Raw genomic sequence first — 26,024 nt, forward strand, 5'->3', positions numbered from 1 at the left:
TGAAGGAGCTTCTCAATTGCTCCTATTGAAGATTAAATTTTTTGCAATTCTTTTATTTAGCTTGACACGGAGAAGGCCTGCAGTGACTGCACATATATCTTAGCCAGACTTATGTCCTTATTAAGTTGAAGGATCCCAGTGCTGGGGGAATGTAATACTCTTTGCAGTCTGGCACTCTGTATCCATTCCAAGTCAGGTAAATGTCATGTCGATCCGGTGGAATAAAGGACGCGGCAAAAGATCCAACCAACCGCATTTTATTTTACAAATGCAGAGCACACAAGATTCGACCTTTCAGCAAAAGACTGACTGTCACCCCACCGATTCGACTAAGCGGACTTCTATTAGACAAATGCCACAGCTGGGCGAAAGAGGAAGATTCTATTTGAGCGTTACATTCATGAATCCCAGTCCCTGATCCTTGCCAATTAGTGCCACATTAAGCAGAGTTTTGTACCATGGATTAATGCTGACTAATTGGTTTAGGACAGTGAAATCCTATCGCTGATAGTCAGCGGAAAGGCTACAGGCGTTAATGCCACCAGCCGGATTCAAACATTAAAGATGTAAGGACGGTTTTCGAACCAATTGTGCTCCACAGCCTCCCTTCACTCCATGTTTACATTGTTGTGAAGGAATTACATTTTTGTACATGGAACCCTAATTTAATTGTCATGCCAAAAAATAAACATTTTACACAAGGAAGCTTCAATATCTTATTTAAGAAGCCAAATTGAACTAATTAATTTCTGAATGTATTCGTCAGTGTAGAAGATGCATCATTAACAAAATGTGAGTACATTTCTGGCTTAATAGCCCATTTTAGGGACAATTAGTAAGCTTTCTCAATTGATTAATTTTAATTAATGTGATTACAAATCACAAATCGGGATGCATATTTAATGTATTTTCACAATTTCTTAATTATTATAAATTTTGTTCACAATCATTGAATCCCTACAGTGCAGAAAGAGGTCATTGGGCCCATCCCTCCTGCACTGACAAGAATCCCACCCAGGCCCTATCCTCGTAACCCCATGTACTTACCCTGCTAATCCCCCTGACACTAAGAGTCAATTTAGGACGGCCAATCCAGCTAACCTCAGAATGGCAACCGGTGACAAGTGGTGTCCCGCAGGGTTCAGTGTTGGGGCCACAGCTGTTCTCTTTATATATTAACGATCTAGATGACGGGACTGGGAGCATTCTGGCCAAGTTTGCCGATGATACAAAGATAGGTGGAGGGGCAGGTAGTATTGAGGAGGTGGGGAGGCTGCAGAAAGATTTAGACAGTTTAGGAGAGTGGTCCAAGAAGTGGCTGATGAAATTCAACGTGGGCAAGTGCGAGGTCGTACACTTTGGAAAAAAGAATAGAGGCATGGACTATTTTCTAAACGGTGACAAAATTCATAATGCTAAAGTGCAAAGGGACTTGGGAGTCCTAGTCCAGGATTCTCTAAAGGTAAACTTGCAGGTTGAGTCCGTAATTAAGAAAGCAAATGTAATGTTGTCATTTATCTCAAGAGGCTTGGAATACAAAAGCAGGGATGTACTTTTGAGGCTTTATAAAGCACTGGTTAGGCCCCATTTGGAGTACTGTGAGCAATTTTGGGCCCCACACCTCAGGAAGGACATACTGGCACTGGAGCGGGTCCAGCGGAGATTCACACGGATGATCCCAGGAATGGTAGGCCTGACATACGATGAACGTCTGAGGATCGTGGGATTATATTCATTGGAGTTTAGGAGGTTGAGGGGAGATCTGATAGAAACTTACAAGATAATGAACGGCTTAGATAGGATGGACGTAGGGAAGTTGTTTCCATTAACAGGGGAGACTAGGACGCGGGGGCACAGCCTTAGAATAAAAGGGAGTCACTTTAGAACAGAGATGAGGAGAAATTTCTTCAGCCAGAGAGTGGTGGGTCTGTGGAATTCATTGCCACAGAGGGCTGTGGAGGCCGAGACGTTGAGCGTCTTCAAGACAGAAATTGATAAATTCTTGATTTCTCGAGGAATTAAGGGCTATGGGGAGAGAGCGGGTAAATGGAGTTGAAATCAACCATGATTGAATGGTGGAGTGGACTCGATGGGCCGAATGGCCTTACTTCCGCTCCTATGTCTTATGGTTTTATGGTCTAACCTGCACTTCTTTGGAGTGTGGGAGGTAACCGGAGCACCCAAAGGAAATCCATGCAGACACGGGGAGAACGTGCAGACTCCATCACATAGACAGTCATAGAATCATAGAAATCATAGAAACCCTACGGTGCAGAAGGAGGCCATTCGGCCCATCGAGCCTGCATCGACAACAATCCCACCCAGGTCTTATCCCCCCAACCCTATATACTTACCCCACTAATCCCTCTAACTTAGGTATCCTGGAACATTAAAGGGCAATTTAGCATGGCCAATCAACCTATCCCGCACATCTTTGGAATGCGGGAGGAAACCGGAGCACTCGAAAGAAACCCACGCAGACATGGGGAGAACAAGCAAACTCCACACAGACAGTCACCCAAGGTTAGAATTGAACCTGAGTCCCTGGCGCTGTGAGGCTAACCACTGTGCTACCGTGCCACCCTCACACCTATAACCATAATATTAAAGGTTATACGGATTACATGGTGTGGGGGTGGACAAGTGGGCGGATGGTGAGGTTGGGAGAAAGAAGTATTTAGTTATGATGGGGCAGCATTTGAATTGAGCAGGCGGTGGCACAAGAAGAATGTCACTGGACTCGTAATCTCAAGGCCCAAACTAATGCTCTGGGGACACAGGTTCAAACCCCATCATGGCAGCTGGTAGAATTTAAATTCTGTTCATACTTTTTGAAGATAAAGGTACTCTCATGTAAGAGTGACCATGAAATAATCATCGAGGGTTCACTAATATCCTTTAAGGAAGGGAATCTGCTGTCCTCACACAGTCTGGTCTACATGTGACACCAGACCAACTGCAATGGGTTGACTCTTAACTATCCTCTGAATTATTCAATTCAAGGACAGTTAGGGACAGGCAACAAATGCTGGCTTTGCCAACGATGCCAAGTAATATAGACACATAGAAAATAGGAGCAGGAGGAGGCCATTTGGTCCTTTGAGCCTGCTCTGCCATTCTTTATGATAATGGAAGACCATCCAACTCAATAGCCTAATCCCACCTTGACCCCATGAAAGAATAAAGGGAAAGACCAGCTAGTCTTTCTCTGCTTATTAATTTTTTATATAGCCATGTTAGTGTTGCAAAGTTGGTGTTTGTAAATTTGTTTAAAAGGTGGTTTTGCTTTTTCTGTACTTAGGGTTTTTTTTAAAAAGAGAGATACAGGTGCAAATGCAAGTACACAGAGAGCACAGAGTGAAACATTGTTTCGTGAGGCACGGCAGTAGTGTTGGCAAGACAACAGGCTGTTTTTGAAGTTTGCCCAATCAGTTTAAACTAGGCATCTGAATAGCAGCGGCCTATCAGATTTGAATTTGATGTTTTGGTAACCTGAGAACCAATCCTATTGTGGGGATTTTGGTCTATCATCGGGGGTATAAGAGGCAGCTCCCAGCTCCAGAGAGCCAGCCAGCAACTGCCTCTGCCACAGCTCACAGCTTCAGAGAGAGAGAGACACACACAACCAGCAACTATCTCTGCCAAAGCTAATAGCTTTTAGCTCAAAGCCTCATCTGAATAGAAAAGGTACCAAAAATAAGGCAGAGGTCCAGACGGAAGAAATCAGCAAAGAAGACAGAAGATTCCAGAAGATAAAACCTGGTTGTATTTTGAATGACTAAAAAAGTTCTATTTTTGTTTGTTAATAAGTGGGAATTGTAATTATCTAAAATTCCATTAGAATCGTGTTTTATTCGGTTTGTTAATAGTTTAGTTAACCGGTTCACTGTTAGATAAATAAAGTGTAACTTGTTGATTTTATAGAGTTTAAGGTAGTTATTTTGATTTAACCACTAAAAGTTGCTGAAGTGCTGATCATACTATTTCTCACACTCACTTTAACAGATTATGAGGTGAGGTACTCCTCTTTGAGTGGTTAAGTGTTAGTTCTCAGAGAGGCGATCAGCCTCCCCCTTCGTAACATTAGTTTATATATATATATATAATATATATATATGATATAATGGTATTTTAAGACTGTGTAAATTTGAATTTGTGAATGGGTCAGTTGATAAAGTCTGAAGTTTGAAAAACCCCAGGGCTTTAGCTTGGCCATCTCATACAACAATCACCAGCGGCACTAGAGTGTAGTATAATATACTGGAACATGGGGAGGTAGTGCTGTAGTGGGATTGTCACTGAAGCTAATTCATTTGTTATAGTTAAACTATATTGTCAAATAAAGTTTGTGTATGATAAAAGCTTCCTTGTGTGTCAATGGAATCACGTTTGGAGTGAAACACTTTATCCCTACATGAATGCCAAAATAGCAAAATGTTTGGGATCCAGTCAGCCTTTAGAACATACTTTGGGGTTTCCAATCTGGCATCTTAACAAGAGGAACAGTAACACAAACAGTGATAGTTTTACTACTATTGCCACTGTAGAGTCTGGACCTTCACAATCTCACCAGTAATGCTTTCTCACTGGCCAGCTTAGCATTCACCCACTGTGAAAGTGCGACAACTATTTGTCTATCAAGAGATCTATTTAAATCAGAAATGCACATATTAAAGTCCTTCCTGAAGTCCTCTCTGTTCCCAGAAGCTGCTGCCTTTTCTCTGGTGGTCAGTAGAGGCGACGGCCTAGTGGTATTATCACTCGGCTATTAATCCATAAACTCAGCTAATGTTCCGGGGACCTGGGTTCAAATCTCATAGAGCAGGTGGTGGAATTTGAATTCAATAAAAAATATATGGAATTAAGAATCTACTGATGACCATGAAACCATTGCCGATTGTTGGAAAAACCCATCTGGTTCACTAATGTCCTTTAATGAAGGAAATCTGCTGTCCTTACCTGGTCTGGCCTACATGTGACTCCAGAGCTACAGCAATGTGGTTGACTCTCAACTGCCCTCTGAACAAGGGCAACTAGGGACGGGCAACAAATGCTGGCCACCCAGCGACGCTCATGTCCCATGAATGAATAAATAAAAAAGTAACTACATGGTGGTACTCTGTTATAGTTCACCCAAGAAGTCTGAGTTATAGCGCGGCATGGACGAGTTGGGCCGAAGGGCCTGTTTCCATGCTGTAAACCTCTATGACTCTATTGTGGTAACACATGCTTTTTACTTGTATGTTGTAGCTTGTAGCTATGGATAGTGATGGTGGAGGCTCCAACATTCTTTCCACTGGAATCTCTCCCACTCTCAGGCCTGCCATTGCTGTGCTTTGAAGGATTTGCAAACTGCTTAGCCACAATATGAATGCATTGCTGCCTCACAGCACCAAGGACCTGGGTTTGATTTGAGTCTTGGGTCCCTTCTGTGTGGAGTTTGCACATTCTCCCCATGTCTGTGTGCGTTTCCTCCGGGTGCTCCGGTTTCCTCCCACACTCCAAAGATGTGCAAGTTAGGTGAATTGGCTATGCTAAATCACCCCTTAGTGTTAGGAGTATTAGAAGGGTAAATATAGATAGGTTCTTGATTAATAAGGGGATCAGAGGTTATGGGGAAAAGGCAGGAGAATGGGGATGAGAAAAATATCAGCCATGATTGAATGGCAGAGCAGACTCGATGGGCCGAGTGGCCTAATTCTGCTCCTATGTCTTATGGTCTAAATACACGGGGTTACAGGGAAAGGGCTTGGGTGGGATTGTCGTGGTGCAGGTTCGATGGGCTGAATGGCCTCCCTCTGCACTGTAGGGATTCTATAATTTTATGATTCCATGGCCATAACATCCTGGGGCTGGACTCAAACCCAAGTTTTCTGCCCTTGAGATAGGACTGTGCCACAAGACCTCATAGCAGCTAGATAACTATAATAACTAAGAAAACAAAATGCTGGAAAAGCTCAGCAGGTCAAACAGCATCCGTGGAGAGAGTTAAAGGTTGATTTGCTTTCATCAGAACTCTATAATGCCCTGGGCATAATGGAAGCCACCCACTATTGCAAAGCCCAGTGTTCTCTCATTCTGATGGTTAGCCTCCTTTGTGAGGGTAATGTATTGACAAAGAGGCGCTTGGTGAGTTGTTAGATATAGCAGAACGTCAAGGTCATTTCAGATGTACAAGCTTCAAATGGCCTTCCACATCTGAAGTTATCCATCTTTTGAACTGAGACCTAAATTCACTCCAATACATGGGACATTATGATTAGTCTATTACTATCTAGCAGTGTTTATTAATCAACCCATGACCTTTTAATGGTTTGGTGAGATTGTGCCGTTATCGTGTACTGTGCTGAAGCAGATTGTTGATTGCGCGATAATGTCGTTCTGCTCTTGTGCACCACAGTTTATTGTATCTTTCTCTGCCCAGGCACAGCAACTGAGTGATCTGGAACGCAAACTGTTAGCTGCTAAACAGGAATTGGAAAAGACAGCAGGTGATAAGGTGACGAGAATTTTATAAATGAGTGCACTGAATTTCCTTTCCAATATCAGACAACTGTGAACCTTGTTATTTCTCTGACTCTGTTCCGTCACATTTCTGCTCTTTTTAAGATGTAACTGTTGTGAAATCGTTTGACTTTGTTTCCTTGCATTTGTGCCAATTCTCATGTCCAGGACGGGCTGCAGGGAGGAGGGACCAAGGTTGCTAAAGATGTGTTGCACAAATGTCAGCCCAGAGATAAAGGACTGAATTCTGTTCTGGGCTCAATGGCAGCACTCTTGAATCTGTGTCAGTGGGCTTTGAAAGTGAGTCCCATTCCAGGGCTTGAGCATGTGACCCAGGCTGACATCCCAGTTCGCTGAGGGAGTGCTACACTCTCAGAAGTGTCTTCTTTCTATGCGGATCCCTCTCCCCTCCCAGTTGGGTGGATCACGCAGCACAATTTTGAGGAAGAACAGGTGAATTCTCCTCTATCTCCTGCCCACAACGTTATATAGGGGTGGCACGGAGGCACGGTGGCTAGCACTGCTTCCTCACAGCGCCAGGGACCCGGGTTCGATTCCTGGCGTGGGTCACTTTCCGTGTGGAGTCCGCACATTCTCCCCGTGTCTGCGTGCGTTTCCTCCGGGTGCTCCGGTTTCCTCCCACAGTCCGAAAAATGTGCTGGTTAAATGCATCGGCCGTGCTAAATTCTCCCTCGGTGTACCCGAACAGGCGCCGGAGTGTGACAACTAGGGGACTTTCACAGTAACTTCATTGCAGTGTTAATGTAAGCCTACTTGTGACACTAATAAATAAACTTAAAAGAAAACACTTAAAACTTATATCCCTCAGGCAATGGCATTACAGCAAGATTCCATTGCCATTTGTGTGGCATTTCTACACACAACATAGCTGCTGTGTTGCCTATGTTCTTGTTAAATTGCTACTAATAAAAAATGAGTTTCCTTGAAAACTCTCCCTGCTCCCCCTTCCTCAGTCCTCCTTTCCTTAGAATTGGTCAGTGGACAGTGAAGAGGCTTACGAGTAAAATGATTCCAATGATTTTCCTCACCTTACCATCGCAATCCAGAGGCTTTAATCCCCTCCCTGACAAAATGTATGTTTTCATTTTACAGATTCTTCCATATCAGACTCAAACAGTCTTGTACTGGCAGTAAACCATCCATCAAGAGTCAATAAAAACTGGATCACATTTGCTGTTTGATCTGACTTGCTGCCCTCTTCCTTGCAATAATTGGTTATCTGCAGAATGCTCTGTCACAATGCTTTCTGACTGTAGCTGTTAGTGTTGGGGAGAGAAATCATGTAGAAGCAGAGGTGTGTGATAATATTGAAGATGTAAACTCATCATGGACCACAAAATGCTACTTCCAAGCCAAAATATTTCACCTGCCAGCGCAAATCTTATTGCTTTCAATCTTTGGCTGACAGTAATCACATTGAAAGAAAGCATCTCCGGTTTGTATCTCGACAAAACAACATACAATGATCGTGCTTCTATCAACCAGAGTGGTCACTTGATACTGTTGGAATTTTTTGCCCACAACATTTATGCAAGGGCGGCACAGTGGTTAGCACTACTGCCTCACAGCGCCAGGGACCCGGGTTCAATTCCCAGCTCGGGTCACTTGTCTGTGCGCGATCTGCATGCTCTCCCCGTGTCTGCGTGGGTTTCCTCCGGATGCTCCGGTTTCCTCCCACACTCCAAAGATGTGCGAGTTAGGTGGATTGGACGTGCTAAATTGACCCTTAGGGCGGGATTTTACTGCCTCGCTCGAGCGGGACTGGAAATTCCCGCCCGTGGTCAATGCAGTTTTCCATTGTCGGACCCTTGCCCACTCCGATTCCATGGCGGGTGAGGTGATAGAGCGCGGCCTTAGTGTCAGGGGAATTAGCCGGGTAAATACATGGGGTTATGGGGATAGGATCTGGGTAGGAATGTTGTTGGTGCAGGTTCAATGGGCCGAATGTCCTCCTTTTCCACTGTAGGGATTCTAAGGAGGCAATCAGCTGCTCCCAGACAAGGAACACGCTCAGTATTGTTGCAGATGCCATGACCTTAAGACCATTAATCAACGGGAACCGTTACAATGGCATTGGAATATACTGGAGGTAACCAAGAGGGAACAAAACAGATCATTCACTGAGGGCATTGGTCTACAATTTGATTGGAAATAACATATTGCTGTTTGACTTTGACATTTTATTCCTGCATTAAAAAAAAGTTATTCAGGATAAAAGATACAACACTCTCTGGATATGACTTGTGCACATTTCACACAACAGTTATGTCAGGCGTTTGGCTGTGATTTATTTTATAATCTTAAAAAAGAAATCACAGCTGGTCAGAGCGTGCCAGCTGGGATTTGTAACAGCTAGGTCACGTCTGACTGAATTTCTTTCAGGAGGTGATGGAAATGCCTATGGATGTGATTTATATGGACTTCCAGAAGGCGTTTGTTAAAGTCTCACATAAGGGATCACGAGGCAAAATTGAGGCTTGTGGAACTGAAGGCAAATTGTTGATTTGGTTAGAAAAGTATTTGAGTGGCAGGTTGCAGAGAATGGGATAATGGACCTGTATCCTAACTGGTAGATTGTGACTAGCGATGACCTACGAGGATCAGCTTTGGGGCCTGAACTGTTCGCCATATAGATGAATGACTTTGGCAATTGGTAGATATCTTAGATTGTCGTATAATATTACAAAGATATTTTAATGGATTAAACGGAAGGGGAAAACTTTGGCAACTAGATTAGGAGTTGGTCAGTGTGAGTTGATTTACTTTGAATCTAAAAAATAGTCAGGGCGGGATTTTCCAACCGCGCTTTCCCGAAGGCAGCAAATTCCCGTCCGCGGTCAACGAACATCTTCATGGTCCACCGAATTTTCTGTCCCACCCGCTACGATTCCCGTGGCGGGCGGGACGGGAAAATTCCGCCCTCAGAATACTTTAAAAATAGTGAAAACAGTGGAGAGCCAGGAGACATAGGTGTCCATGTAAAACGGTCATGATAATGTCATGGACGGATATAAAAAACAAGCAAAAGACAATTGGAAGGTTGGGCTTTATATTGAGGGGACCAGAATACAAGGGGGTAGAAGTTAACTTTCAGTTGTACTGGTTTGACTACACTCTAGAGCACTGTAAACAGTTCTGGGCCCAAACTTCAGGAAAGATATACAGGCCTCGGGGGCAATACAATGTAGGTTTTTGAGAATGATACCTAGATTCTAAGAGTCAATTTACAAGGAGAGATTACACAAACTAGGGTTGCATTCTCTGGAATTTAGAAGCTTAACATGTAATCTTAGAACCATAGAATCCCTACAGTACAGAAGAAGGCCACTCGGCCCATCGAGTCTGCACCGACCACATCCCTATTCCCGTAACCCCACATATTTACCTACTAATCTCCCTGATTCTAGGGGCAATTTAACATGGCCAATCAACTTAACCCGCACATCTTTGGAGTGTGGGAGGGAACCGGAGCCCCCGGAGGAAACCCACGCAGACACGGGGAGAACATGCAAACTCCACACAGGCAGTGACCGGAGGCCGGAATTGAATCTGGGTCCCTGGAGCTGTGAGGCAGCAGTGCTAACCAGTGTGCCACCGTGCCACCCCTAATCTGATCAAGGGTTCCAAGATATTAAGGGTAACTGATAGGCTAAATAAGGAGAAACTATTTCTTCCAGTTGTGAAGTCTGGAACCAGGGGACATAGCCTAGAAATTAGAGGCAGGATTTTCAGCAGTGCAACGATGAAGCATTTCTACATGCAAAGGCTGCCAGAGGTATGGACCTATCTTCTGAAAAAAACAGTTTAAGCTTAAGTTTATTTATTAATGTAACAAGTAGGTTTATACCAACACTGCAATGAAGCTACTGTGAAACTCCCCTAGTCACCACACTCAGTTGATGCTAGGTCAATTATTAATTTTAAATCTAAGGTTGATAGATTTTTGTTAACTAAAGGTATTAAAGGGACATTGGACAAAGGCAAATGTCACAGATCACCCATGATCCCATAGAGCCATAGAATCTCTTCAGTGCAGAAGAAGACCATTCAGCCCATCAAGTCTATGACAGGGCATCGTACTCAGGCCCTATCCCCGTAACCCAACATATTTATCCTGCTAATCCCCCTAATCGACACATCTTGGACACAAGGGGGCAATTTAACATGGTCCATCCACCTAACCTGCACATATTTGGAATGTGGGAGGAAATCGGAGCAGACCCACGCAGACACAGGGGAGAACATACAAACTCCACACATCTTTCAAGAGTAAAAAGAGAGAAATGTGCTGAGATTGGGTCATTCTATCTTGGACACTAGGCCTGGAAGTTGATTCTTAGACAGACTGTAGACATCAGCTTAACACTTGTTTATTAGAACTAAAGAGATCAAGGGATATGGGGGGAAGGGGGGATCAGGAATGTTGAATTCAATAATCAGCCATGATCAAAATGAATGGCGGAACAGGCTTGAAGGGCCAAATGGCCTACTCCTGCTTCTCGCTTCTGCTTCTATGTAACTACTTCTAAACAGTTCACAGAGTAGGCACATATCTCCTAGGCACAATTCAAGCCTCTCTCTTGAGAGTCCCACACACGATTGACTGATGTCATCTACATTATACAATAACATACTCCATCTGTTGACTTTTCATTCCATAGAACATTTGTTGAGGATGTCAAGGAGTTCCCAAGGCACATCCCTTGGGCCTGAGGGCAAGCTAAAGATATGTCCTCCACCCTTCCCAAACAAAATTGATGTCCAATTCAAATGAGGGTAAAATGCCAGTGCATATTCTAGCCTTCCCCTCACACCAGCCAGTCATAAATTATGCTTCAGATTCCCCACCACAATCAGGAAAATCATTGTTTATTCTATTGCCTTTTACATTACCTTGCGTAAAAATAATCATATAAACTTTCAAAGTATTTTGCATTTTCAAACACACTGAATAGTGTTAGACTTCACTAATTTTCTCTGTTTTTTTATTGTATAGAATAAATATCATCCAGATTCTCAGTGACCCATAGTGTCCCTAGAGTGCAGAAAGAGACCATCCGGCCCATCAAGTCTGCACCGACTCTCCGAAAAACCATCCCCGCCCCCACCACCACCACACTCTGCCCATGGACATTTTTACCATGGCTAATCCACCTAACTTGCACATCTTCAGACACTGAGGGGCAATTTAGCACAACTAATCCACCTAACCTGCACATCTTTGAACAGTAAGGAGCAATTTGCCATGGCCAATCCACCTAACCTGTACATCTTGGGACACTCAGGGGCAATTTAGCACGGCTAATCCACCTAACCTGCACATCTTTGGACAGTAAGGAGCAATTTGTCATGGCCAATCCGCCTGACCTGTACATCTTTGGACAGTAAGGGGCAATTTGCTATGACCAATCCATCTAACCTGCACATCTTTGGACAGCAAGGGGCAATTTAGCACAGCCAATCCACCTAACCTGCACATCTTTGGACACTAAGGGGCAATTTAGCATGGCTAATCCACCTAACCTGCATATCTTTGGACAGTAAGGGACAATTTGCCATGGCCAATCCATCTAACCTGCACATCTTTGGATACTAAGGGGCAATTTAGCATGGCTAATCCACCTAACCTGCATATCTTTGGACAGTAAGGGACAATTTGCCATGGCCAATCCATCTAACCTGCACATCTTTGGACCTATGGTAGTTTGTCATAATCAGTGTTAGACTGTGGTTAAATACATCGGCACTTGGGTGTCCTATTTTTGTGAGAGCTTGTAACAATTCAATACAATATCTGTGTCTTGGAAAGCATTTGTTCAGCTTTGCGAATGGCTAGAATACAAATTTCATCTGGAAGCAGGGCACTTCAAGCATAAGGCAGACATCACTGTGTTTTAGGGTTATTAAAAAAAAGCAACATTTAGCCAACAGAGCAACATAAAACACAATGACACATCAACCCAGAATGGCCCGCAGACCTGGAACATTTCTCTAGTTGCTCCTAGCTGGCCAGTGTTTTGACAGATAATCCACTTCTATCTTTTTGATAATGTAATGACCAAAAACCATCTCTCTTCTAATAACATAATTAGTGCAGCCTGCCACTGGCTGTGAAACCAGAAAAAAGATGACTTGCCACCAAATAACAATGTCTAAAATTAAATTGTCCTCTGCTGGTTCAGGAGGATTACAAAGGCGCAATTAAGAACATCGGAAATGTAGGAACGGGGGTGTGGGGGGGGGGGGGGGGGGGCCTCCTCTGCAATTATGTTATGGCAAATCTCCATTTCCCTGTCTTTGCTCCATATCCCTTGATATCCTTACCTCACAACAATCTATTGATCTTAGTCTTGGCAGCTCCAATTATCCTCATACTCAAAGCTTTTTGCAGAACGAGTTCAAAACTTCTGCTACCCTTTGAGTGAATCATAGAATCCTACAGCGCGGAACGAGGCCATTCGGCCCATCGAGTCTGCACCGACCACAATCCCACCCAGGCCCTATCCCCATATCCCTACATATTTTACCCACTAATCCCTCTAACCTATGCATCCCGGGACACTAAGGGGCAATTTAGAATGGCCAATCAACCTAGCCCGCACATCTTTGGACTGTAGGAGGAAACCGGAGCACCCGGAGGAAACCCACGCAGACACGAGGAGAATGTGCAAACTCCACACAGACAGTGACCTGAGCTGGGATTCGAACCCAGGTCCCTGGAGCTGTGAAGCACCTGTGCTTACCACTGTGCTACCATGCCGGGGAATAAAAGCTTTGCAATACCTTTCCTGAATAAAACAGCTATAATAAGATTACATCCCTTTGTTCCTGATTTTTCCACCAGAAGTAATCGTTTCCCTTTATCTACAGATTCTGGTAGCTTTCCTGCAACTGATGATAAAAATGACAGGTCTGTTGTTACCTGGTTTCTCCCTCCCATCCTTCATAAATAAGAGTGGCAAGAGTAAGTTCCGAATCTGAGAGCACAAATCAAGAGATCTTTGAAAGACTGGGACCATGAAACCATTGTCGATTGTCGTAAAAACCCAACTGATTCACTAATATCCTTTCGGGAAGGAAATCTGCCGTCCTTACCTGGTCTGGCCTACATGTGACTCCAGACACACAGCAATGCGGTTGACTCTTAAGCGACCTCTGAAATGGGCCCCCAAGCCACTCAGTTGTATTCAGCCGCTACAAAGAAAATAAAAAGTAATAAAACTGGACAGACCACCCGGCATCCGCCTAGGCAGAGGAAACGAAAATGGCAAACCCAGCCCTGTCAACCCTGCAGACTCCTCCTGACTAACATCTGGGGGCTTGTGCCAAAATTGGGAGAACTGTCTCACAGACTAGCCGAGAAACAGCCTGACATATCATACTCACGGAATCGTACCTGACAGATAATGTCCCAGACACACCCATCACCATTCCTGGGTATGTCCTGTCCCACCAGCAGGACCACATCCAGCAGAGGTGGTGGGACAGTGCTATACAGTCGGGAGGGAGTTGCCCTGGGAGTCCTCAGCATCGACTCTAGACCCCATGGCACGAGGTCAACCATGGGCAAGAGAACCTCTTGCTGATTATCATGTTCCATCCTACGCAGCTGATGACTCAGTACTCCTCCATGTTGACACCACTTGGAGGATGTACTGAGAGTGGCAAAGGCGCAGAATGTACTCTGGGAAGGGTATTTCAACGTCCATAACCAAGACCGGGTCAGCAGTACCATCACAGAGCGAGCTGGCCGGGTGCTAAAGGACATAACTGCTCGACTGAGACTGCGACAGGTGGTGAGGGAACCATAGAGAGGGTAAAACATGCTTGACTCATCCTCACTAACCTGCCTGCCACAGATGCACCTGTCCAGCATTGGTAGGAGTGGCCACCGCACAGTCTTTGTGGAGACAAAGTCCCATCTTCACATTGAGGATACTTTCCATCATGTTTTGTGGCACTAACCACTGTGCTAAATGGGATAGACTTCAAACAAATCTCGCAATTCAAGAGTTAGCATCCATGAGGTGCTGTGGGCCAATAGCTGCAATAGAACTGTATTCAACCACAATCTGTAACCTCATGGCCCAGCATACCCTCCACTCAATTATTAGCACCAAGCCAGGGGTGCTGTGGGTTGGAGGCTGTGTGATTCAGGGCCTACTGCAGGAGGAGGACCAAGGCAGCTGCCTTCCTTCCATTTGTATATTGCCATACTCATCAGAATCCCAGCACAACCCTCTCTTTGATTGAATCCTTTGGGTCCTTCTCCACAAATATTTGAAAACTGGGCGAATGATAGACAGATGCTGAAGGTCATTTCTCCTTATTGTCACAAGATTCACTTGCACTTACCCTCTCCACTGGATTAAAAATGGCCGACAGGAAATGTGCTTCATCACACTTCTGGTTCCTTCTATCCTTGTAAGACGGACCCAGAAAGCCTAGGCTAAGATGTGTACAGCCCAGAGGCTGAAAACTGGGGAGAAACAGATTAGTGGATGTTGGCGTCTTGGTTTTGTTTTTTTTATTGATTCTGTATGTGCCGGACAATGGTTAGCATTTCTGCCTCACAGCTCCAGGGACCTGGGTTCAATTCCAGCCTTCAGTGATTGTCTGTGTTAGGGGCTATTATGATGGTTTCTTATTGTATTTAAAAACTATTGTTCCCCTCAAGTAGCCAAACAAAGTAACAGAGTGGTTCCAAGGTGAACTTTACTATAACCAGCTACAGGATCCTGAATATCCATTCAGATCATTCAGAGTGAAAAATTCAGAAATACAAAGGCAATTAAAGTCTCAGCTTCGATTACAAGTAATTAGCATATACCAATAGATGAATAGGAGTTACCTCTATCCAATCATAGTTAAGGTTACATCATGCATTCATAAGGGTATAATGTCCAATTAAAACTTGTGCATGTTATATCATCAAGAAATTATAGCTATACCTCTGACCAATGGTATCTCAACCTCCCTTTCCATTGTTCCTTGTTCTAATGGACAGATATGAACTGCAGCTGCACATCATTCAATTAGATAGTTCTTCAGCCTTATCTGGGCTTACTTTAATCAAAACCTGTCATTTGCACATAGCTTTCCCTGTGGGACTGAGGTTCAGTTGGCAGCTTATGTGATTTTAAACTTGTGTGATTTATTTATTTATTAGTGTCACAAGTAGGCTTATATTAACACTGTAATGAAGTTATTGTGAAAATCCCCCAGTTGCCGCACTCCGGCGCCTGTTCGGGTACACTGAGGGAGAATTTAGCATGGCCAAATTTACCTAACCAGCACGTTTTTCAGACCATGGAGAAAAGCGGAGCACTCGGAGGAAACCCACGCAGACACAAGGAGAATGTGCAGATTCCGCACAGACAGTGACCCAAGCCAGGAGTCAAACCCTGGTGCCTAGCACTGTGAGGCAGCAGTGCTAACCACTGTGCCACCGTGTCACCCCAAAGTGAAACCTTCACCTCTGGATGCTATCGAACCAACAACCATTTGTTTAACAGCCAAATACACTAACCAATTGCACCACAGAGACTGAGATAAAGAATTATATTTTTAACCCATTCAGTTTGCGTGGGGTTTGCACATTCTCCCTGTGTCTGCGGGTGCTTCAGTTTCCTCCCATAGTCCAAAGATGTCCAGGTTAGGAGGATTAGACGTGTTTAATATATGGGGTTACAGACATAGAGCAGGGGGTGGGCCTGAGTAAGATGCTCTTTTGGAGAGTCAGTGCAGACTCGATGGGCTGAATGGCCTCCTTTTGCATTGTAGGGATTCTACAGACTGTTCTCCTGTAATAAAATTAAGATAATATTCAATCTGCAGATGGAAATTTAAGTTCACTTGGAACTTTGACGTACTTTGATTTAAGAGTATCTGCTGCTTATTTGTGGTGAATTTAGTTGTCCTTTCAAGCTGTTTTGAACAGTAATTTGTGTGAGATTTTTCCCGAGTGTAGGACTGGAATGGTGGACGTGTCAGATAGGATTGTGCAACCCTTGTGAATGCCTAAGCAGAGTTGGTTTTGGGTGTGCAAGAAAAAAAATGAAATCAACCAATAATTAAACAGTTTAAAGAGTTGGCTCTGCAACTATGCCCCGACCAACAGCGAAAGCTCAAAGAAGGTATTAATTTGCTGGTTCACTGGCATCTAATCAGTGTGTGATCTTCATTGTCACAGGAGTCCCAGCTGAAAGCTTTGAAAGAGGTGGCACAACTCTGTGTGTCTGGAGTTCTGAAAAACCAGCCTCCCTTTATGAACATCAACCCTCCCAGAACCACGGAGAATGGAATGCAATCAACAAAAAACAACTCCAGGCTTCCATTTTACCAGACCAACAGAAAGGTAAGCGGAGGTTCAGACCTCGAGGTGTGCTTGCGCCCAAAGCAATTGGTAGATTTTCTTGTTTTGGAAGGACTGATCCAAGTGAAGCAGCCACTTTATCCCACCTTAGTGTTTTAGTGAGACCTGCCTTTTTTCATACAGAGGATGGTGAGTGTCTGGAACAAGCTGCCAGATGTAGTAGTAGAGGCGGGTACAATTTTGTCTTTTAAAAAGCATTTAGACAGTAATATGGGTAAGATGGGTATAGAGGGATATTGGTCAAACGTGGGCAATTGGGAATAGCTCAGTGGTTTAAAAAAAAGAGCAGCATGGACAATTTGGGCCGAAAAGCCTGTTTCCTTTCTGTAAACCTCTATGACTCGATGCTTGGTTGCTTCCTTGAGCTCCGTAATGATGCACGCTACAGTTTTAAAACTGTCCACCAGCTGCTACAGTCCCTATATATCTACTACATGTTTTCTAGATGCCTTCAGACTATCTTCTGCCTAAGATCGGACTCTTCTGCCTGGGGTGATTACCCACTCTCAGTCTCATTGTTTCATAAGAACATAAGAACTAGGAGCAGGAGTAGGCCATCTGGCCCCTCGAGCCTGTTCCGCCATTCAATAAGATCATGGCTAATCTTTTCGTGGACTCAGCTCCACTTACCCGCCCACTCACCATAACCCTTAATTCCTTTACTGTTCAAAAATTTATCTATCCTTGCCTTAAAAACATTTAATGAGGTAGCCTCAACTGCTTCACTGGGCAGGGAATTCCACAGATTCACAAGCCTTTGCGTGAAGAAGTTCCTCCTCAACTCAGTCCTAAATCTGCTTCCCCTTATTTTGAGGCTATGCCCCCTAGTTCTAGTTTCACCCGCCAGTGGAAACAACCTCCCTGCTTCTATCTTATCTATTCCCTTCATAATCTTATATGTTTCTATAAGATCTCCCCTCATTCTTCTGAATTCCAGTGAGTATGGCCCCAGTCTACTCAGTCTCTCCTCATAAGCCAACCCTCTCAACTCCGGAATCAACCTAGTGAATCTCCTCTGCACCCCCTCCAGTGCCAGTATATCCTTTCTCAAGTAAGGAGACCAAAACTGTACACAGTACTCCAGGTGTGGCCTCACCAGCACCTTATACAGCTGCAACATAATCTCGCTGTTTTTAAGCTCCATCCCGCTAGCAATGAAGGACAAAATTCCATTTGCCTTCTTAATTACCTGCTGTACCTGCAAACCAACTCCTTGAGATTCCTGCACAAAGGCACCCAGGTCCCTCTGCACAGCAGCATGTTGCAATTTTTTACCATTTAAATAATAGTCCATTTTGCTGTTATTCCTACCAAAATGGATGACCTCACATTTACCAACATTGTACTCCATCTGCCAAACCCTTGCCCACTCTCTTAGATTATCTATATCCCTTTGCAGACTTTCAGCGTCCTCTGCACACTTTGCTCTGCCACCCATCTTAGTGTCATCTGTGAATTTTGACACACTATACTTGGTCCCCAACTCCAAATCATCTATGTAAATCGTAAACAATTGCGGTCCCAACACTGATCCCTGAGGCACACCACTAGTCACTGATCGCCAACCAGAAAAACACCCATTTACCCCCACTCTTTGCTTTCTGTTAGTTAACCAATCCTCTATCCATGCTAATACATTACCCGTAACACTGTGCACCTTTATCTTATGTAGCAGTCTTTGGTGCGGCACCTTGTCAAATGCCTTCTGGAAATCCAGATACACCACATCCATAGGTTCCCCATTGTCCACTGCACATGTAATGTTCTCAAAGAATTCCACCAAATTAGTCAAACATGACCTGCCCTTCATGAACCCATGCTGCGTCTTGCCAATGGGACAATTTATATCCAGATGTCTTGCTATTTCTTCCTTGATGATAGATTCAAGCATTTTCCCAACTGCAGAAGCTAAGCTAACCGGCCTATAGTTACCTGCCTTTTGTCTACCTCCTTTTTTAAACAGTAACGTTACATTTGCTGTTTTCCAATCTGTGGGAACCACCCCAGAGCCCAGCGAATTTTGGTAAATTACCATTAGTGCATTTGTTATTTCCCCCACCATCTCTTTTAGTTCCCTGGGATGCATTCCATCAGGACCAGGAGACTTGTCTACCTTTAGCCTCATTAACTTGCCCAACACTACCTCTTTCATGATAATGATAGTTTCTAGGTTCTCACCTGCCATAGCCTTCCTGTCATCAATTTTTGGCATGTTATTTGTGTTTTCCACTGTGAAGACTGACACAAAATACCTGTTCAATGCCTCAGCCATTTTCCCATTTCCAGTTATTACATTCCCTTTCTCATCCTCTAAAGGACCAATGTTTACTTTCGCCACTCTTTTTCATTTTATATATTTGTAGAAACTTTTGCTATCTGTTTTTATATTCTGAGCTAGTTTACTCTCATAATCCATCTGACCTTTCTTTATAGCTTTTTTCGTGGCTTTCTGCTGACCTTTAAAGATTTCCCAATCCTCTAGGTTCCCACTAATCTTTGCCACTTTGTATGCATTTTCTTTCAATTTGATACCCTCCTTTATTTCCTTAGATATCCATGGCTGATTATCTCTTTTTCTACAAGTCAGGTGACCTTTTTCTGCTGTGTTGCCCCTGGGGCGGCATGGTGGCACAGTGGTTATCACTGCTGCCTCACAGCGCCAGGGACCTGGGTTCAATTCTCGGCTTCGGTCACTGTATGTACGAAGTTCGCACATTCTCCCCATGTCTGTGTGGGTTTCCTCCGGGGGTGCTCCGGTTTCTGCCCTCAGTCCGAAAGACGTGCTGATTAGGAACCTGCTGTCCTTTCTCACGACCCTTGCTCATGATCCTCCTCCCACCACTTCATCAATGCCTTTATCGTTAGCCAGCAAACCCAAACATCCATGTCAAGGTATTGCAGTCTGAAGCCAAGTCTTCTAGGGCTAGGATTGCACAATTTAAGGCCATCTGCAACCATCCCAGAGAAATAAGCAGCATTCCACTGGCCATTCTGCAGCATAAGTGAAGCGCTGCATAGAAGGACGCTGCAGACACACAGAAAACACACACATCAAGGAAAAGCACAAGGTAATTTGTTGGCTTTTGTATGCGGTATTGTATGATTTAATGGATAAAGTTGCTTTGGATATTTGTTTTGGCATTGTCAACTGGCAGTTGTTACGATGGTCAGTAGCAGAAGGATATTATGCTGTGGGGCTGTTGTTGAATAGAAATAGGAGTTCCATTCACTGGCACCTCAGTCAGATGAGCCAATCAAAGACTGCCTCCCTAAATGGGGCTGTGTTCACTGCCACCTCCCTTCCTCCTCTTCCTGCTGTTCTCCATTCCCCTCCTCAGCTGCTCACTCTGGGGTAGTGGGCACTGACCTGCAGGGGAAGCAGTGTATGGACAAACACCAGTTGGACAATGAGGGAGTGAATCCTCGGCCATTGCGATACATCTCAATATTTACATGGGCCCCTCACAGAGCGACATGCACACAGGCAGGCATCATGAGCAGGCCTGCTAACCTGCTAGGGTGGCATGGTGGCACAGTCATTAGCACTGCAGCCTCACAGTGTGAGGGACCCGGGCTCGATTCCTGGCTTGGGTCACTGTCTGTGCAGAGTCTGCACGTTCTCCCCGTGTCTGCGTGGGTTTTCTCCGGGTGCTCTGGTTTCCTCCCACAGTCTGAAAGACATGCTGGTTAGGTGAATTGGCCATGCTAAATTCTCCCTCAGTGTACCCAAACAGGCACCAGAGTGTGGCAACTACGAGATTTTCACAGTAACTTCATCGTAGTGTTAATGTAAGCCTGCTTGTTACACTGCTAAATAAACTTTAAACTTTAAAACATAAAGGGACAATCACCACAAGCTCATTATAATTCATTGGAATATTTCAAATGGATTGGTGAGCCAGGTTTGCAATGAATCGACGCTTTAGGTCAGAAACAAGAATGGGTGGATCACTAATAATCCAATAAAAAGTCTTCTAATTTTAGAAAGTAATCAAAATAATTAATTGCTGTTGATAATTTGAATTATTAAGTCTATATTCTCTCTCCCAAGCAAACCATCCAATTAAATGGCACAGCACTAGGTCAACAACAACTTGGAATTATGTCGCACCTTTGTGTGAAAAAACATCCCATATCACTTCATAGCAGCACTATAAATCAAAATGTAATACCAAGTCACATAGAACCATAGAAAAGTGACAGCACAGAGGAAGCCATTCGGCCCATCTTCTCCATCTCAGCCCGAGGGCACCCAGGTGCCCTCTCTAATCCCACCTTTCTGCACCTGGCCCAAAGCCCTGTCGCTTATAGCACTTACGGTGCAGGTCCAGGTACTATTTAAAAGAGTTTAAGGTCTCTGCCTCCACTACCAACTTGAGCACCGAATTCCAGACACCCACCACCCTCTACGTTAAAAAGTTCTTCCTCATGTCCTCTCTACACCTTCTGCCACTGATCTTGAATCTATGTCCCCTGGTTCTAGAATGCTCCGCAAAGAGAAATAATTTCATCCTGTCCACTCTATCTCTTCCCCTCATAATTTTGTACACCTCGATCAAGTCACCCCTCAGCCTTCTTTATTCCCTGGAATATCACCCCAATCTATCCAATCTTGCCTTATAGCTACACCTTCCTAGCTCTGGTAACATTCTTGACATCCTTTGCACTCTCTCCAGAGCAGTGACGTCCTTCCTGTAATATGGTGACCAGACCTGCACACAATACTCCAGTTGTGGCCTCACCAGTATTTCATACAATTCCAACATTACATCCTTACTTTCTTATTCTATACCTCGGCCAATGAAGGAGAGCATTCCATAACAGATGTTAGAGCGGATGACCAAATGTTTTCTCAGAGAGATAGGTTTTATGCAATGTCTGAAAGGAGAAAAGTGAGGTGGAAAGGTTCGGAGATTTACAGAGGAAATCCCAGAGCTTAGAACCTAGACAGCCAAAGGCACAGCCACCAATGGTGGATTGGTTAAAATTGGGGATACTGTAGAGGCCAGAATGAGAAGAGCTCAGATATCAGAGGACTGTGGGGCTGGAGGAGATTACAGAGATAGGGAGGAGTACTCAGGGAATGCCTGGCGTTCTTTGTTTGATTTGGCTGGAGTCCTCTTGTAACATTGCAGAAAAACAAGCCCCATCTCTCGTGGCCAGAACATCTCCATGAGCGGTGATGAAGGAGTTTGGAATGTTTGATATGACAGTTCCTCCAGATATTAGTGAGGAAGGCTCTGCAGGATAAACTGAGCTGCGATTGGTTTGGTTTTACCCTTAAACTATCTCAGGATCATTGCCAATGTTCCATTTCATCTTCTTTATATCTTCATTTTTATAATGATTGATCAGAACTAACTGGCTTGCTAAGGTACTTAAGAAGTCATTAAGAATTCACCATGCAGCATAAACTGGACTTTGTATGCATGATGCATGTTTCTTCCCAGAAGGGGTTTAATGACCCAGTTATTTTTTCTTACAACAATGTGGTTCGTCAGTGTTGGAGGAATTGAATGTTTGTGGAAAGGGGTAACAGTCAAGTGGGCTGCTTTGTCCTGGATGTGGTTATATTCTTGGTGCCAAACCATTTTTAAATTTAATTTAACCACTTACTATGGTGGATTGGATGCCACAACCTCTGGGTCACTTCATGAACTATTCTGTGCATCTCTCTCCGCGCCATCGCTGAATGAAAACATCTTGGAGAAAGAATCATTTTGTTTAGCAGATTAATCCAGGTGAATGTACATATGTCTTGATACAGTGGCAGAGTGGTTAGCACTGCTGCCTCACAGTGCCAGGGGCCCGGGTTCGATTCCCGGCTTGGGTCACTGTCTGTGCAGAGTCTGCACGTTCTCCCTGTGTCTGCATGGGTTTCCTCCGCGTGGTCCGGTTTCCTTCCACAGTCTGAAAGATGTGCTGGTTAGGTACATTGGTCGTGCTAAATTCTCCCTCAGTGTACCCAAACAGGCACAGGAGTGTGGTGACTAGGGGATTTTCACAGTAACTTCATTGCAGTGTTAATGTAAGGCTATTTGTGACACTAATAAATAAACTTAAAAATCAAACATCAGGTCAATAATTAAATGTAGCAGAGGTGATTAGACAAAGGGTCATCTGGACTCAAAACGTCAGCTCTTTTCTCTCCTTACAGATGCTGCCAGACCTGCTGAGATTTTCCAGCAATTTCTCTTTTGGTGAATAGACCACAGGATCAGCCACGAGATTTAACAATGGAAGACCAGTGGTTTATTAAAGTGACCTCAAAGGAAAAAGGCACTAGGTGAATTGCTCTTGCTTTGCATTAAGCTGGCAAAACACGATGGGCCGAATGGCTTACCCATGCTACAACAATTCTAGACTCCTACATTGTGCTCATCGGCTGCATATTTGGTGCCAGTTAAATGATGTTCTGCCTGTTTTGAGATTCAACTTGGAGAAGGGTTTATAATATCTGACACTCAGCAGCCCCCAACTGAGACAAAAAAATCTATAGGCAGAAAAGAAAATATTCCCATATATTTTGCCATTTTTACCATTTCAACATTCTTCACTTCTCTGTAATAACCACCATGAATTCAGTTAGATCCTTTCTTCATTTCAGAGACTGAATCACGCGATTATTTTTATTTTATTCATTTATGGGATGGGGGTATCGCTGGCTAGGCCAGCACTTACTGCCCATCCCTAGTTGCCCTTGAGAAGATGGTGGTGAGCTGCTTTCTTGAACCGCTGAGGAACACCCACAGTGCTGTTAGTGGGGGAATTTCAGGATTTTGACCCAGTGACAATGAAGGAAACGGCAGGATATATCCAAGTCAGGATGGTGAGTGACTTAGGGGGAACCTCCAGGTGGGGGTGGTCGTGGGTTTGGAAGGCGCTGTCACAGGAATCTCGGTGAGTCCCTGCAATGCATTTTGTAGATGGTGCACTTGGCTTCCATTGTTCGTCAGTGTTGGAGGAATTGAACGTTTGTGGAAAGGGTAACAATCAAACGGGCTGCTTTGTCCTGGATGGTGTTGAACTTCTTGAGTGTTGTTGGAGCTGCAATCATCCAGGCAAGAGGAGGGTATTCCATCACACTCCTGACTTGTACCTTGGAGGTTGTGGACAGGCTTTGGGGAGTCAGGAGGGGAGTTTCTCACCACAGGATTCCCAGGTGACCTACTCTGGTCATCACAATATTTATATGGCTAGTCCAGTTCAGTTTCTGGCCTGGATGTTGATTAGAAATTGTGCCGTGAGCAAAAACTTACAGCATTCATCTAAAAGATCAAAGGGTTTATAAGGAGATACTGGGGACAAAAACAGAACTAGAAATCTGAGATGGAGCACTGAATCGCCTTTTGAAAACTATCATTTTAATTTTTACCTCAATGCGTACAAAAAAGCATTACTTTAAATTTCCTGTTCAAAAATCTGCATTAATTTTCACCGTGCTTTGTTCTATTGTCAGCAGTGAATCATTCTGTGTTCTGTAATAAGGTGTATTATCATTTCAGTGGAAATAATTGATAAAAGACGCCTCATTTCTTTCAGAACAAAACCTGCAGTTGTCAGAACATCACAGAGTTCTGTGTGATGCAACTTTGACCTTCCTCTCTGGGTAATCTAACTCAGTAAGATTGGATACAATATTGGGATTTTCCTACTAAAGGGTGGCACAGAGGTTAGCACTGCCGCCTCAAGACGCCAGGGATCCGGGTTCAATTTCTGGCTTGGGTCTGTGCAGAGTCTGCATGTTTTCCCCATGTCTGCATGGGTTTCCTCCGGGTGCTCCGGTTTCCTCCCACAGTCCAGAAGACATGCTGGTCAGGTGCATTGGCCATGCTAAATTCTCCCTCAGTGTACCCGAACAGGCGCCGGAGTGTGGCGACTCGGGCATTTTCATAGTAACGTCATTGCAGTGTTAATGTAAGCCTACTTGTGACACTAATAAATAAACTTTAAAAACTTTACATGATATTATCCTTCTTTAACTTCAGTGAAGAACAAACTCTGCTGGGAGGCATAACAAACCCCAATAGTCTTCGACTAGGTGGGGAAGGACCATCTCTCTCGCTCGCTGGGTTAAGCACCACAGTAGCACAGTGGTGAGCACTGCTGCCTCACAGCTCCAAGGACATGGGTTCGATTCCCGGCTTGGGTCACTGTCTGTGTGGAGTTTGCACATTCTCCCCATGTCTGTGTAGGTTTCCTCCGGGTGCTCCGGTTTCTTCCCACAGTCCAAAGATGTGCAGGTTAGGTTGATTGACCGTGCTAAATTGCCCCTTAGTGTCCTGGGATGTGTAGATTCGAGGGATTAGTGGGGTAAATGTGTGGGGTAGGGGGGCTAAGGCCTAGGTGGGATTGTTGTTGATGCAGACTCGATGGGCCAAATGGCCTCCTTCTGCATTGTAGAGTTTCTACGGTTTCAATGATAAGAGGGTATAGAGGGAGAGAGAGACAGTGTGTGTTAGATGTTGCAGATGGGTCCATGCAGGTAACATGTGCCACTGTTAAAGTTCAGTGAACAGTAGTATGAAAGTTTGTGTTGAGCTAAGTTTGTTACTGGATTAACTCAGCAGTTGGCATCCGCCCATAGAGAGGACAATGTAAAAAAGGCTCAGTCACCTTTAATATCCCTTGTTTTCACACACATATTTTCTCATCCAGTCCGCCACAGGAATCATAGCAGGTGGGACATGGACCATGCAAGTATCCGTTGATGTTGGGCTGGATTTTCTGGTCTTGGGACGAGTGCGGCCAGAAAACTCAGGCCATAATGTTGCTTAAAAGAACATTACTGCCGGGAAGGAACTGGTTGGGCACCAATTTTGATCAGTTATTGTTAAGAATATCCAATGTGCTTGCCTCTACTCTCTACAATTATTTTTGAGAGTTAAAATAAGTTGGTTTTTGAGTGAGTTACAGAAAGTAGTGTTAAAATATTTCAAGTATAAGCAGACGGCTTTATTCTATCAGTCTGTCGCAATGCTGAGTATTGCAAGAGGGGTGCATGTTGTAGTCAGAGATTTGGCCTAGTTAATTCCTGAATGCAAGCAGATGGCCTGGCACATTAATAAAGTTTCTTCACAGCAAAGTGACTAATCTTTTTGACTGCTAACAAATTTTTACACAA

General features: G+C 44.2%; 1 protein-coding gene across 1 annotated transcript in view; it reads left to right on the plus strand.

Annotated features, from left to right (window-relative positions):
• Positions 1-26,024, plus strand: part of LOC144499289 (uncharacterized) — a 324,178-nt gene that overhangs the window by 227,925 nt on the left and 70,229 nt on the right. The window contains exons 12-13 of the mRNA XM_078221404.1: positions 6,425-6,499; positions 16,718-16,882. Of these exons, the coding sequence (XP_078077530.1) occupies positions 6,425-6,499; positions 16,718-16,882 (240 nt within the window). The remainder of the gene's footprint in view (positions 1-6,424; positions 6,500-16,717; positions 16,883-26,024) is intronic.

Source organism: Mustelus asterias, chromosome 9 (assembly GCF_964213995.1).
Source record: "Mustelus asterias chromosome 9, sMusAst1.hap1.1, whole genome shotgun sequence".
Lineage (NCBI taxonomy): Eukaryota > Metazoa > Chordata > Chondrichthyes > Carcharhiniformes > Triakidae > Mustelus > Mustelus asterias.